Source organism: Amblyomma mixtum, chromosome 5, assembly GCF_055824585.1.
Source record: "Amblyomma mixtum isolate Tamu chromosome 5, ASM5582458v1, whole genome shotgun sequence".
In the NCBI taxonomy this organism is placed as follows: Eukaryota; Metazoa; Arthropoda; class Arachnida; order Ixodida; family Ixodidae; genus Amblyomma; species Amblyomma mixtum.
This window is the reverse complement of record NC_143016.1, coordinates 41,458,701-41,472,365: the sequence shown is the minus strand read 5'-3', so window position 1 is coordinate 41,472,365 and position 13,665 is coordinate 41,458,701. Positions and strand designations below refer to the sequence as shown.

The 13,665-nt window shown below is 41.7% G+C and overlaps 2 protein-coding genes across 3 annotated transcripts in view; one reads left to right on the top strand and one right to left on the bottom strand.

The window, feature by feature from the left end:
* The window catches only part of Wdr24 (WD repeat domain 24), a 74,644-nt gene extending 65,482 nt beyond the window's left edge, over window positions 1-9,162 (top strand). Inside the window, exon 16 of the transcript XR_016282983.1 lies at window positions 8,964-9,162. The gene's annotated coding sequence lies outside the window, so the exon portion shown is untranslated. The remainder of the gene's footprint in view (window positions 1-8,963) is intronic.
* LOC149341887 (putative sodium-coupled neutral amino acid transporter 11) overlaps window positions 1-13,665 on the bottom strand; it is a 64,745-nt gene that overhangs the window by 10,550 nt on the left and 40,530 nt on the right. For both annotated transcript variants that reach the window (XM_089544172.1, XM_089544173.1), the window contains 8 exons: window positions 12,809-12,884; window positions 12,676-12,741; window positions 12,491-12,597; window positions 10,346-10,425; window positions 10,204-10,274; window positions 8,980-9,141; window positions 7,917-8,029; window positions 5,342-5,479 (listed from right to left, as the gene is read on the bottom strand). In XM_089544172.1, the coding sequence (XP_089400298.1) occupies window positions 5,342-5,479; window positions 7,917-8,029; window positions 8,980-9,141; window positions 10,204-10,274; window positions 10,346-10,425; window positions 12,491-12,597; window positions 12,676-12,741; window positions 12,809-12,884 (813 nt within the window). The remainder of the gene's footprint in view (window positions 1-5,341; window positions 5,480-7,916; window positions 8,030-8,979; window positions 9,142-10,203; window positions 10,275-10,345; window positions 10,426-12,490; window positions 12,598-12,675; window positions 12,742-12,808; window positions 12,885-13,665) is intronic.

Below are 13,665 nucleotides of genomic sequence, written 5' to 3'. Positions count from 1 at the left end.
AATAAAATTAATACAGGTCACCACTGATGTGACACACCATACCGTATAAACTCATGTAAGGGCCGCACTTAATTTTTTAATTTTGGGTGTGAAATTTGAATGTGCAGCCCACACATGAATGAAAAAAAAGAGTAAAACCTCTGCCTCTCCCGTAACCGAGAGTAGAGTAAGCATGAAATGTTTACGGGCATAACACGAAGCGTACTCAGACACGATGAGACCCGGGCCTGACAAGAATGTATATGCAGCGCGTTTGAAACTGTCTAAAGTGCGTAGAGGCGAAAGCGTTTTCCGCACCACTTTGCCTACGTGACACTGGATTACGTCACACATAATTGATGACGAAGTAATGAAAAATTACTAATAATTACTGATTAATGACTAAATACTAATTAACTGCTAATTAATTACGCTTAAGCTTCGCCTTTAGGAGTGGAACGCGACAGCGTGTTGTAGCGCTGCCAGGCAGTCCACGGAACGCCACCATCCGAGATTACGCAGTAATTCTCTGTCATCTCAGTGGGCACCATACAGGAAGGGAGGAGCCACCACTGGTTCAGCGCGATGCCTTGACCTTTGAACTTTGAGGAAAGGAAATGGCGCAGTAGTTCTCTGTCATCTCGGTGGACACCCGAACCATACTGTAAAGGAAGGGAGGAATGCCAAACACCACCACCCGCACCTGTTCAGCAGGAAGCTACCTGAGCTTGTATGCCAGTCCTGTAGGAGGACTTAGAGAGTCTTGTTATATCTCGTATGGTGCCCAGATGCTCTCGTTTCAATGCCCATGTTGGCTCTCGGTCTCGGCGTGACGTCACCACACTGCTGTCACCACACTGCCGACAACGGGAGCTAAAAGCATTTCGTGCTTAAAAAAAACAACATAAAACCGTATTTTTTTCTCAATTATCTAGTCCAAAACAGTGGCTGCAGCCCTTATGCAAGATTATGCAGTAAATATTTTTTTTTCATCATCTTAAAAGCAAGTAATAGGCAGACCTGTTGTCCATGCCATTGAGGAATATTATATATGAAACATTACACACAACATAATCTTCTGCCTGCTAGCAAAGCAATAAGACATCGGCCCCAAGGCCAGCCAGAACTATATGATGCTGTGTCTACACAGCTCGTATCACAAGTGGGCATACTGACTAGCCTGATTTGTAGCTAAATTCCCCAGTTGTCCTTGGTCAGCACCAGGTGGGTATCTCACTGTAATGTTAGTAATGGTCTGGGTTGGACCACATGGAGAGGCCCATGGTTGCCGTAATGAGCAAAACTGTGATACTTCTGCATAAAAATGGCAACTCCAGAGAGAAGCAGTAAAGGAAAAGTAAACCATCGGGTGTACTGTCAAAGCAGCCACTGATGTTGCTGCAAATGTTGCATGATGTTACATAAATGGTCAGAAGTGCTGGTTGTAGCGACACCATGACGTGTCCCCACACCCAGTATCAGATGATTCATATTGGAGTAATGTTATAACTGCAACACTGAGGAGTTTTTATTCCAGAACGTGTTTATATATTACATTCTGGGTACGTATTTTATTCCTGATTCTGTGTTGTCGGGTTCCCACCCTGTAAAAGCCCACGTTTACTGTGCAATGGTTGAATTCACTTTATATCTCATGTTATTTTGTTCCTTCTGGGTCATTATTTGTGCCAACATTATTATGTGCTGGAGGCAGTATGCCTGGAACAATTTCCTGCAGTATTTTTGGGCAAATGACTCATCTTCTCAGGTGTATGCAAACCACTGACAAAACAGCTATTTGTGTGTTCTTTGATAACACGTGACATTCTGCATGTTATAATCACAGCACTTGTGTCATCGACGTGCATTTCACCACCCAGTATGTTTATGGCAGCAAAAACTTCCAAGAACTGCTGTTTCCACCAACAGGGCGAATATAGTGAAATTCACAAGTGGCACAGGCCATCCACATAAAAAGCAACACATCATAGCCATTGAACAAAAGCTCACTTGAAATCCGTAGCTTCTACTCAGCTTATAAAGGCCTTTAGATTTGTGCAGAAAAAGTGCTGCTAGGTGCTATGGAAAGCCAAGCTGCAGTGGCAAAGAGCACAGCTACCAACACAGAAGAAGCGTCCGTCTCAGATGAGAGCCATGCCAGTCTTGATGGTTGCCAGGCCTGCCTCCACCAAGGTTGTCTCAGACAGGTCACATATCACACATGGCCTGCTTATAAGCATTTTTGGAAACATTGGCAAACATGTTGTGTACACATATGTCCAGACAGAGCTGAAGTTTTCTTTATAAATGGTCAAAGTAGTATGCGTAAGCTGTGATGTTGGCACCTGTGCCAAAAGATGCTGCTGTGTGCATGTGTGCAAGTGTGTGATAGGCTGATGTCTTGTATCTAGTAATATAGACTTAATGTATTGGTTATGAAATGTACAAAGTTATTGTGCTTTAATGATTATCTTTTTCTAGATGTGGGACACTTACTAATGTGGGCAAATGATAACTAGCTGATACAGGCATACCATAACAATGACGAATGTTAGGACACTGGTTCCTATGTCTTTGTGTTTGACAGTCACTTCATCCATATTGTGAATTTCATCTGTCCATAGCATTGCTTGCTAGGTGTGATGGCTGCTCTGAAAATGCCTTTCTCACAAATGTGCTTGAAAACCAAATGATTCATGTCGCCTACTTCTGTAGATATCGTGTTTACTTGCGTAATCTGTGCCCACACATAATTTGCGCACCCCCAACTTTTTACCCGGGTTTTTGAAAAAGGCGCTTATTCGCATATTTTATGCTCCCTGCTGCGCAAGCACACCAGCATGCAGGCTTGGGAAGATCGGCGCGTGTGGCTACGAAAGGTGAGGGAGTGGTGTCAAGAAAAAGTCTGCCAGTCGTTTGTAAATTGCTTCCAGTAATGAACAGCCAATTGCACGCCAATCACTCGGCTCGCTTACGATCGCTTTCACATACGAATGGCTGTGAGAGAAAACTTCCGGTACCCTTTGGAGCATGCATCGCGCCAAAATCCGAAACTACCGAACCGTTGGCTGTTCTGTTTGCCGCTACTCAGCCAGGCCACATGCAAGTGCGCCTTTTTAAATTTATCACCTTTTGTCTCCGATTGCATAGTTCTGCGTTTATTGCTTTGAGCTGCACACACGCTGTCTGTCATGCCATCACACGGGGAACTACTACACAATGTGTGTGGGGGTGGGGGATGATGCATTGAACTATATTTGGAGTCAACTTTTTTTCTGGCCAGTAAGGGGTGCGAGTATGGGGCTGAATTATATGCAAGAGTATACCACACACATTGCACATTATGACCTTTGTAGAGTTTTTTTAGGACGTGTTCACAAAATCTCTATATAATTTGTGCACCCCACCCCCTTTATGAAGCCTTAATATAGGCAAAAAAAAAAGTGAGTAGATTACGCGAGTAAATACGGTATATGCTACTGTCTACTTGGGCCGCAAAGGCAATGTCTTGTTATGCTTGTACAGAACAGGTCATGCTTGGATATGCTAGGTTTGTATAAAATGATGTGGATATCATGCCAAACATTATGAGTGCCTTTGCCTCGCTACTGAGCATGAGTGTTGAATAAATCTTACAATGTACATTCTGCAACCACGTGCAATGTGTCTTAGATTTTTCAGACGAATTTCCATCTATGTGACCATTACATGCTGCCTGCAGTGCAAGATTATACCAGAATACTTTGAGAGTTTTTCAGTTTGGCTGCCTGATGCTATCACACCCACATTTTTCTTATACTTCTCACTTAATAGTTGCACAACCATACTCTGTGCTGCAAAAGTGCTTTCTCATGAGCCGACTTACCCATAACACCAGGTCATATTTCTTGTATTAGTACAACCCATTATGTTTAGGTTTCATATGGCGTTATCTGAGGCTTAAACTAAGGCACTATACATGTGATTGACGTTTGGGTAAAAATTATTCTTTTCTTTATTCCTGCAGGATTCAGGTTTGTTCAGGTTATTTTTTGGACATAAGAATTACATTTCCACTAGAAATTCATGAAAACTGTTACAATAAGAAGCAAGAATTCATTTACCAACTTGCATGTTACTGTTTATTCTTTACAGTTGCTGTACGGTGCATTCTATCAGCATACCATGCCTTTTGTACGTAACATAATGAGAGCTCTGCTAACATCGCAGCGGTTGTACGAAACGCGCAATAGCATCAAATTGAGCATGGAGTAGCATGCAATAAAACCAGGCCACAAGGCATCAAGTACTTTTACCCTGGTACATACTGGTACTTTTGAAATATATCCTAAAGTGCAGCCAAGCTTTTAGTCACTAAATATAATACTAGTGAGATATTTCTGGAAGGGGTCCAGAATAATGAGCTATCTTTAGTGGCGACCTATTCCACACGACAGCTGCACTTTTGGAAAGCTACTCGCAGGTGGAAATCAAGGAATCAAGGTCAACCCCTTTTCTTTCACGAAACTTACTCGGAGAGTAGCAATCGGGAAAAGTCTGGCTCTAACCAAAGATGAAAGGTCGCAAATGTTTGGGGGTCATAGATGGACAAGAAAGTCTGTAACTGAAAACCACCTTAGCTGCATGCAGAATTGAGAAACTCGAACAGATAATGGTAGCATATTTTTTCAGCACTTTGCAGGCTTACTGGAAACAGTCAGTTGCTTTTCACTGCTGATGTTTGCTTAAACATTTCTTCTGCACTGTTCCCATGTGCTTCCCAAGCTACTGTTACTGCTTTCACAGAATAGCTGCTGAATTACTGCTTATGGCTAGTTTTATTGTTAACAAGATCCACTGTTTTTACAAAGGTGTACAAAACCATTGTAGTGGGACCTTACAATAGGGCTTTAGTGCTGGGTTTCTTAATTGCAAAGCAGAAGTTTAGGCTAGTTAACGCAATTCATAATGGTGGAGAACAGCACAAATGGACGAGAGACAAAAGAAAGAGGAAGGCAGCACACGAACCGACTTGCCATTGCAGGTTGAATGGAAAGTTGATGGTATACATATACATACAGGGGAACCCACTGAAAGCTACAAATGTCACAGCTGCGTGGCAAAAAGGTTCAACCGCATGGCACAAAAAGTTACACAGAAAAGTTAGCAATCAGGAGCAAAGTCTAGCCGATTGTCTAAGTATGCGAGTTTCCTATCCTTTGTGCTGTTTTCCATTAGTATTATGATTCTTTTATAGACAAGTAGCTTTTGTGTCATGAAGGAAGCAGTTGTGCAGTTTGAAAGTGCATTGTGGCAGAGGCATCACAAACACACAGGCAATGCTCATCATAGTGGAAATCCATTGTGCAAACAAAACACTCACATTGAGTTCGAGGACGATGCCAAGGCAGTCGGTCAGTGTTGAAAATGCAAAAGTGGTCAGCACTATGAACAGTGTCATGATGATGTGGCGAACCAGATTAGAAGGGAATCTAGTCACAAAGAATGCATTGTCTAAAACCTGAAAAAAAAAAGGAAGAAGTAAGCAGGACATAGTGGAGTTATGTGCACAGCACGTTGTTCAAGACTGCAGAGTACAGACACATCGCTACCTTCTTAGGCTCTTGTCAGTGCACTGATGCAGCTACAGGCATTTAAATATAGACTGCTTTCAAGCAATACCTACACCTTGGTACGGGTAGAAATTTCTTGAAAAAGAAACAGACTAAGAGGATTTATCATTGTCTGCTGCATGGAAAAGGCCCACTGCAAGGAAAAGGCCTTTCCTGTTGGCCTTGTCTTGTGCAACCCCATTCCAACAAATTTCCTGGCAGCTTAACTCTCTCGCTGAGAGTATCCAGCAACTGGATGCGACTTCATCGAGCAGAGAAGAGTCCATTATGGAGAGTTTGATCAACACAAAGCCTGCCGTCACACATCTCATGGCACGCAAGGCGCTTCAGACTGCAGTGCAATTTTTTGAAGACCACGGTGATAATGATCTGTCAGAGTTTGAGTCCAGTGCACACTGCTATGTACAGAAGCACACGCTAATAACAATTTTTTTTTTCTCAATAAATGATTTTCGTTGTATTTTTCTCAACTCGTTATTATGGATGGATGACTTTACGGACAGTTTTACTTGGGAACCAAAGGGTCCATATTGAATACGTGGCATGACTAAATACTTATTTTCAGGCGTATCAGTAAGCTGATGTTCATAACTTGACAGTGCCTGCAAAATGCACTGCAATCTCTTGTTACTGTACTGCTACTCTTGTCTGTTTTGCAGCTTGAATTTTTGGTGACCAGCAGGCCCAGAAAAATGTGTTCTCTTACTAATTTTTTTACCTCATTGTCTGCGTTAAACAATTGCTCCCCACCAAACCGTTGATTTCTTGCAATCAAATTCTAAGTGTATCATGGTACTCTGCCTATTCAGTTCCTCAATTATACACTGAAATTCACCCTCTGAGCAGGATAACACCTGCAAAGCAGAGTTACCAGTGTTCCCAGTGAACGCTTATATCTAATGCTTCTGATTATAGCTCTATGAATACCTCTTGTAAACATGCAATGAATAACAGCAGAGATTGCGTCTTCTTGCTGACATCTTTCCTGGCTTGTATTTGCTCAGTCCTCTTATAAAAGACTGCAGTCACCGTGCAGTCTGTGTAGTCTAAGTTATTTATGTGTGTCTCAGTCATGACCTAGTCACGCTGTGCCTACATAAGGGATAATATTTTTCTCTGAAAGTCTGTCTAGGCCATAGGTCATATACTACATCGTTGAGTACCCTTCCAAAAGCCAGCCTGTTACCTGAACCAGTTGAAGTATATAGCATTGCACTTGGCTTAATAAATGAACTTATATATAAAGGCTGTTTATATCGCACCCACTTATAACCCAGGAGAGGAAACAAGCAACTAGCCAAGTTCTGCACTATTACTTTCTCTTTCTTTCACAGTCTGCGCTTATTATTGATGAAACTGGGATCTGTTGTGACAGCATAGATAGGCCGGGAGCTCAACAAAAATATGCAGTTAGTCTTTGTATTTGCTTCACACAGAAGCAGATTTCCACATTTTTAAATCCTGTAATGTTTATATAGATATGGAATCAAACATTTCATTCAAGTGCACATGGTTCACTGCAGTGTCCCATGTATGAGGTGTGACACAAAATGAAACGATACTAAGTGCGTAGCTTGAAAAAAAAAGTGGAGTTGGCAACAACTGTTTTGCTGACGTCATCCCACACAACTTTTCTATTGATGCGGCCAGTTTCGATGGAACCGATCACGCCAGTTGGGAGTGCTGCGTTATTGAGTGAACACGTGCAACTGCATTCTGCCGGAAAAATGTCTGATGTAAAAACCGAAGAGCGAATCAACATCAAGTTTCTTGTGAAACTTAAGAAATCAGCCACGGAAACATTTCAAATGTTAACCGAGGCTTAACAGAGGCTTAACAGAGAACTGATTCTGTAAGTACAATAATGTATTGGACCAGTCTCGTTTGTTTTGTGTCACACCTCTTATGTAGTGCTTCCAGTTGCAAAACGTCACACTGCACAAAAACCAATACTGCCAATACTATCAATGCTTATATTAAGCATGCTTGGAAGTTCTGAATAATACAATGCTCTTGCTTGAAATAAAAATGTACAAATGAACTTGCCAATTAGCACCATTTAATGTCTTAGCTGTTACTACTTTTATTTTGGGTTCATCTCGGCTAAAATGAAAAATATACAGCTTGCTTCTAAGCCTTTGGCGGGGCCACCTAGCAAGCCTGAAGTGCCAGAAGGTCCTTTCACCTTCAAGAGATTTGGAACACTGAAGGTGTAAAAACAAGCTACATTACATGCATACTTTTGACAAAGGCTGTAGAACTTGACAAATTATAAATTCATTTTTACACTCAAAATCTGCGGCAGAGCAAGTTGTTTGTTCTCACCTCCCGAGAGACGAAGCACTCAATAGGGTATGTCAGCATTATGGTGAGCGTGAAGAGCAGCCTTGCCGCATTGGCAATGTCGTCGTCTTTGCAGTAGTTTTCAAACAAATCTCCTGTCAAAAGCAAGTCACAGGCCATTCGGTCAACAACTTGCAAATATGTTGTGCCGGCATAAATTACAGTTTCGAACAGTCTGTTCGTAGGCAGTGCAGTAGTGAGCATTATCAACATGTGCAAAACATTGCTGCAACTTGGTAAATAGACAGTGGGTTACATAGCACTGGAAAGGAATTAGTAATACATTAGTACTACTTAGTAGTGCATTACTAGTAGTAGTAGTAATTAGTGAGGTGGAAAGTTGGGCAAGTTGAATCTTATTCATGATGTAGATCATGATGATCTTATTCATTTATTCTTGTCGGTGGTACTATAAAGTGGCACCACTAGCTTAGAAGTATAACAAGTCAGTCTCTGGAATACACAGTAAACAGATTTGCTGCCACATTCGTTAGCAGGTTTTTTCAGTGACCACGACTGTCAAGATACAGCAGGTGGGACGAGAAATTAGGTGTGGAGGATTGGTCGCAGCTGTGTGCTGCTGTGTTAGCTTTTCTTTTTTCAAGCTCTGGCTTCTTTGCATACATCATTAAGGAACACTGAAAACAAATTGAAGTTGCCTATGTCCAATTTCCACAGTCCAGTAATAAGCTAAGACAGGCAGAAAAATAAAATGCAGGCTCGTGGATACTTCTGCCACACACTGTTTTTGAAAATTAGTCATGATGACCAGTATTCTTTTCTTCTTCATTTTTGTGGATCTCGAGAGCACGCCACCATCCACTTCCATTTAATGATCATGGAGTCCTTTTCTTCACTGGTGTCACATGTTTAAATTCAGTGTTCGGAAAAAAAATGTTGCATTTTCAAGTACAATTTTCCCAGCAGTAAATCCATAATTTGCGGCCAAACAAATGTCACCACAGACACAAAGAAAGAACAAAAATTTGATGACTTGTTCTGTGTCCCATATCTTCTCTGCCATTCCAGAGCAGATGCTGCTCACCCTGGCTATAGACATTGAAGGAAGCGTAGCCACCAATGCCAAAGAGCACGATGATGACGCAGGAGAGGGCCAGGCTGACGTGGGTCACCTTGTTCCACCGCCTCTGGGTGGGATCTTTGAGTGCAGCAAACAGCAGAAACGAGTTGTGGTGGCACATGTAGGCTGCAAGGATGCACAATTATTACACAACCAATCAACAGCAGCTGCCTGCAGATGTGACAGCCAGAAAATGCATGAGACCTTTTCTGTGAAAACTACCAATATTTTGCTCTTTGGCAACACTATTGTGAGATAAAGACTCTTGGAAATATGGTACTGTTCCAGTTTCACACACTTTGGTTTTGCTGTATGCGCTTATGACTGTTCTCCAATCAGTTAACAATGCCCGAATTGATAGAAATTGATAGAATCGATAGGGGGGGGGGGGGGGGGGGATATATATATCCAGTACATATATTATATGTATACAGTAGCTGTATACTATACAGAGAGATAGTATATATATTGCACATTATGACCTTTGCAGATTTCTTTTTACGATGTGTTTAGAAAATTTTCACATGATTTGTGCACCCCCTTTTTTAAGCCTTAATATGAAAAAAAAAAAGTGCACAAATTATGTGAGTAAACACTATGTGTAATTAGCACAAGCTCGTCATTGCTTCTGACAGCTAAGAATAACAGCCAGGCGTGCACAGCTGATACAAGGAGGTCACAACAGTGTCCTAATGATCATTAATTCATCTGTCGGGCTTCACTGGCTAAAAACTAATTTGCACTACTTGCGATCTGCTATGTCTCCTCGTAGCCTCAGAGCAGTGTGCACTACACAAGTTAATTGGTTTTCATGAACAGAAACTTTGGCATTAATTTAACACATTGACTATTCACATCCGGCAGTGTAGTTCAAGGAAGGCTGCACATTCTATGGTGAACCCTGTTCCAAGGACAATACGATTACTTTTCAGTCAGCACTTAATTCAATGTGTGGTATATCCACTTATTTGTGTTTTACTGTGTTAACAAATTAACAAACAGCGATGCTTGATGTTCATTTTTTTTTTAATTTTGTTCTAGCCCTGTCACCATCATTTTCTGCAATTTCCATTCAGCCTCTTTTCATTTTTTTTTTCTCAAACAGCAATGCATCATATGTCGCAGACTACAACCGTTCCACCAATAGGTGGGTGACAAAGCAAACTGTGTGCTACAAATTTCACTTACCAAATGCAATGACACCAATAGCCTTTGTGATGCCCCTGTCAGCAAACACATAAGAACCAGGAGGCGAGGGCCTGCAACCATAGAGCAGGTATAGTTTTATGACATCTTGGAAACAGTTGATGATTGAGCCCATGCTACTTACACGATAGTCATGAAGGTTCCCATCCGCACGATCACAAAACCCAGAATTGCAAGAATAATTAGAAGTGACGTCAGTGACACCTGGTTGAAGAGAAAAAGAGTGTGACACATAGATGGTAACCAATTACAAAGCTGCATGATAACATTAGTCATGTCCAGCATTAATTCAGGGCTCTTAACTTTTCATTTTGGTATCCGTTATTCACTGCTATTAATCATCATCATCAGCCTGACTATGCCCACTGCAGGGCAAAGGCCTCTCCCATGTCTCTCCAATTAACCCTGTCCTTTGCCAGTTGCGGCCACCGTGTCCCTGCAAACTTCTTAATCTCATCCGCCCACCTAACTTTCTGCCACCCCCTGCTACGCTTGACTTTACTTGGAATCCACTCCGTTGCCCTTAAGGACCAGCGGTTATCTTGCTTTCGCATTACATCCGCTGCTGAAGCCCATTTCTTCCTCTTTATTTTGACTAGGATGTCATTAACCCGTGTTTGTTTCCCTCACCCACTCTGCCCGCTTCTGATCTCATAACGTTACACCTACCATTTTTCTTTCCATAGATTGCTGTGTTGTCCTTAACTTAAGCTGAACCTTTTTCGTTAGCCTCCATGTTTCTGCCCCATAGGTGAGTACACTTTTCTCTTGAGGGATACTACTGCTAAGCTGCCATTCAATCTGAGAGAACCTGCCATATGTGCTCCACCCCATTCTTATTCTTCTAGTTATATCTTCATTCTCATGATACTGATCAGCGGTCACTACCTGCCCTAAGTAGACATATTCTCTTACTACTTCCAACACGTCGGTACCAATTGTGAACTGCTGTTCCCTTGCTAGACTGTTGAACATTACTTTGGTCTTCTGCATGTTAATTTTTAGTCCCACTGTTTTGCTCTGCCCGTCTAACTCATTGATCGTGCTTTGATGTCTGAGTGACTTAGCAAGGCAATGTCATCAGTGAATCACAGATTACTATGGTGCTCACCATTGACCCTTATCCCCAACAGTTCCCTATCCAGGCTTCTGAATATCTCCTGTAAACAGGTGGTGAATAGCATTGGCAACGCATTGTGTATACAGGGTGGCTATTTTTTTAGCACAATCTCTCCTCCATCCTTCAACAAATCTGCTGATCTTCACTAGCTGCTTTCCTGCTTTGCATTGCTCAACACTCTCCCCTCTAAGCCCTCTAAACACTCTAAACACTCCTAAGGCTTTCTTTACTTCCTCCTTCGTTACTGAAGGGACGTCCCATTGCTGTGCTCTACTGCCTCTCTCATTAACGTTCTGATTACATTTGCTACTGTATAGATTTGTGCAGAACTCTTCGGCTACTTTAACTATCTTACCCATATTGCTAATGACATGGCCCTCTTTGTCTCTTAGCGCATACATCTAGTTTTTACCTATGCCTAGTTTTCTCTTCACTGCTATTTATATTGGAGGCATTTTGGCAGTCAGTTCATGGGTGATCTTGCTGTTCATAGCACTTTCATTTTGGAAGGTATAAGCTTGCAATGGTGCTGAAGTTGCTGTGTGGAATGACATTAGCTTCTTTTAAGGCCCTCTAAACACTTTAATTAATGTGCAGTTTCATCATAGACACCAGATACATGTACTTATGCAGTGGATAGTGTGCTTCAAATTTTCTAGACCAGAGGAAGTGTTAGAACAAAAGTTGAATAGTGCCCAGTTTTAGTGAAATGCTATTGCCTCCATAGACTAAGGCATGCCGTCGACACATCACCTCGTGTGTTTGATTAAAAAGAGCTCTCTGCACCCTGAGTGCAAAGAAGCATCACTGACACACCACTTCTGTTAGAAAGAAAAAAAGGAAAGAAAGAAGGCCAGCACATAATTTCAATCGAAACCAAAACTGTATGCAAAGAATTAAGTGGTTGTAACTACTTTACGCAGCCAAAAATATTGGTTTAACCTGAACACTTAAAGCTGTGCATGTTCTGCATAAAAGCCACAAGAGATGCGGCTGTCCCAAATATTCCTGCATGAACCTTTAATTAAAAAGTGCAGTGTGCTTTGGAGCAGTGCATAATTCCATAAAAAGGGAACCATTTGCTTAATTTTAATTCAGCACATAGTATCGTTGCAGTGCTTAAAATGACGTATTGTAAATGGCACTTGCCTTATTCAGCTTTGATATGTTCCTGTGCAGGGAAAGTGGTAAGGTGATAAGTAGCGAAGACATGATGACTATGAAGTGGCGATTGCCAAGGATGCTGTCAGGTGCCACTAAAAAGGACAAGCAAGGCTTACATGAAAGAAACCACCAAAACCTGGTAGCCAGGGACCTCTGAAGCATGCACTCACCGTTGAAGATTCGCACAAACACCTTTGTGACTGTGTCACCAATAATGACGTTGTAGCTGATCATAGCTGTAGAACAAGACATTGAAATCTAAATGAAGAGGCATTTCAGTGTGGCGTGATCAGAAATGCATACCTATAAATGGGTAAATGAACTGCATGAAGGTCAATGCATAAAATCCTGGTAGCCCAAAGGCAGCCTGGACGAGGTCCTAAGAACGGAAAGTAAGAGGAGCATTTTTTTTTTTTGACCAAATTTTGTTGTCACTTCAGTTCTGTGTCATAAACACAGAACTGAAAGCGCTCCTAGTGCAAATGTTTGCAGTGACATGTTTACAAAAATTCAGAAAATCTGCTCAATGCTGCTTCAGTGAAAGCAAAAACAGTGTAGTTTGGCAAAGCTGCTACTGTAGTAAAACGGAGAGCTGAGCTAGTTGGTAGATTCTGATATGCAAAAAAACAGCGCTGCAACAAGGAAGAAGACAAGACTGTATACAGGGTGTTTCAACAACGTCTGCCGGTAGATTCTAAAATAGGTTTTTTTATGTACACGGATGACTTCTACGATACATAGTAGTGCCAGGGGTGGTGGACATCAGGAAATGGGTCATCTTTGTTAACTACTAATCTGGTTAACTAAAATGTAAAAATTTTGTTAACTATTGCAGTTAGGCACCAGGTTTTAATTAGAAATGTTAGCTGATCGTTAGTAATAGCCATACAAATTTTTTGACTTTCGAAAGCAAATTGCCTGACCTGCTGCAATGGCTCAGTGGTTAAGGCGCTTGTCTACTCAGCCGGAATACAAGAGTTCGAACCCGGCGGCTGTCGCGTTTCGACAGAGGCAGAAACGCGCTTGTGTGCACGTGAAAGATCCCCAGGTGGTCGAAATTACTCCAGAGACCTTCACTACAGCATCTCTTCCTTCTTTCATTCCCTCCTTTATCCCTTCCCTTATGGCACAGTTCAGGTGTCCACCGAGATATGTGAGAG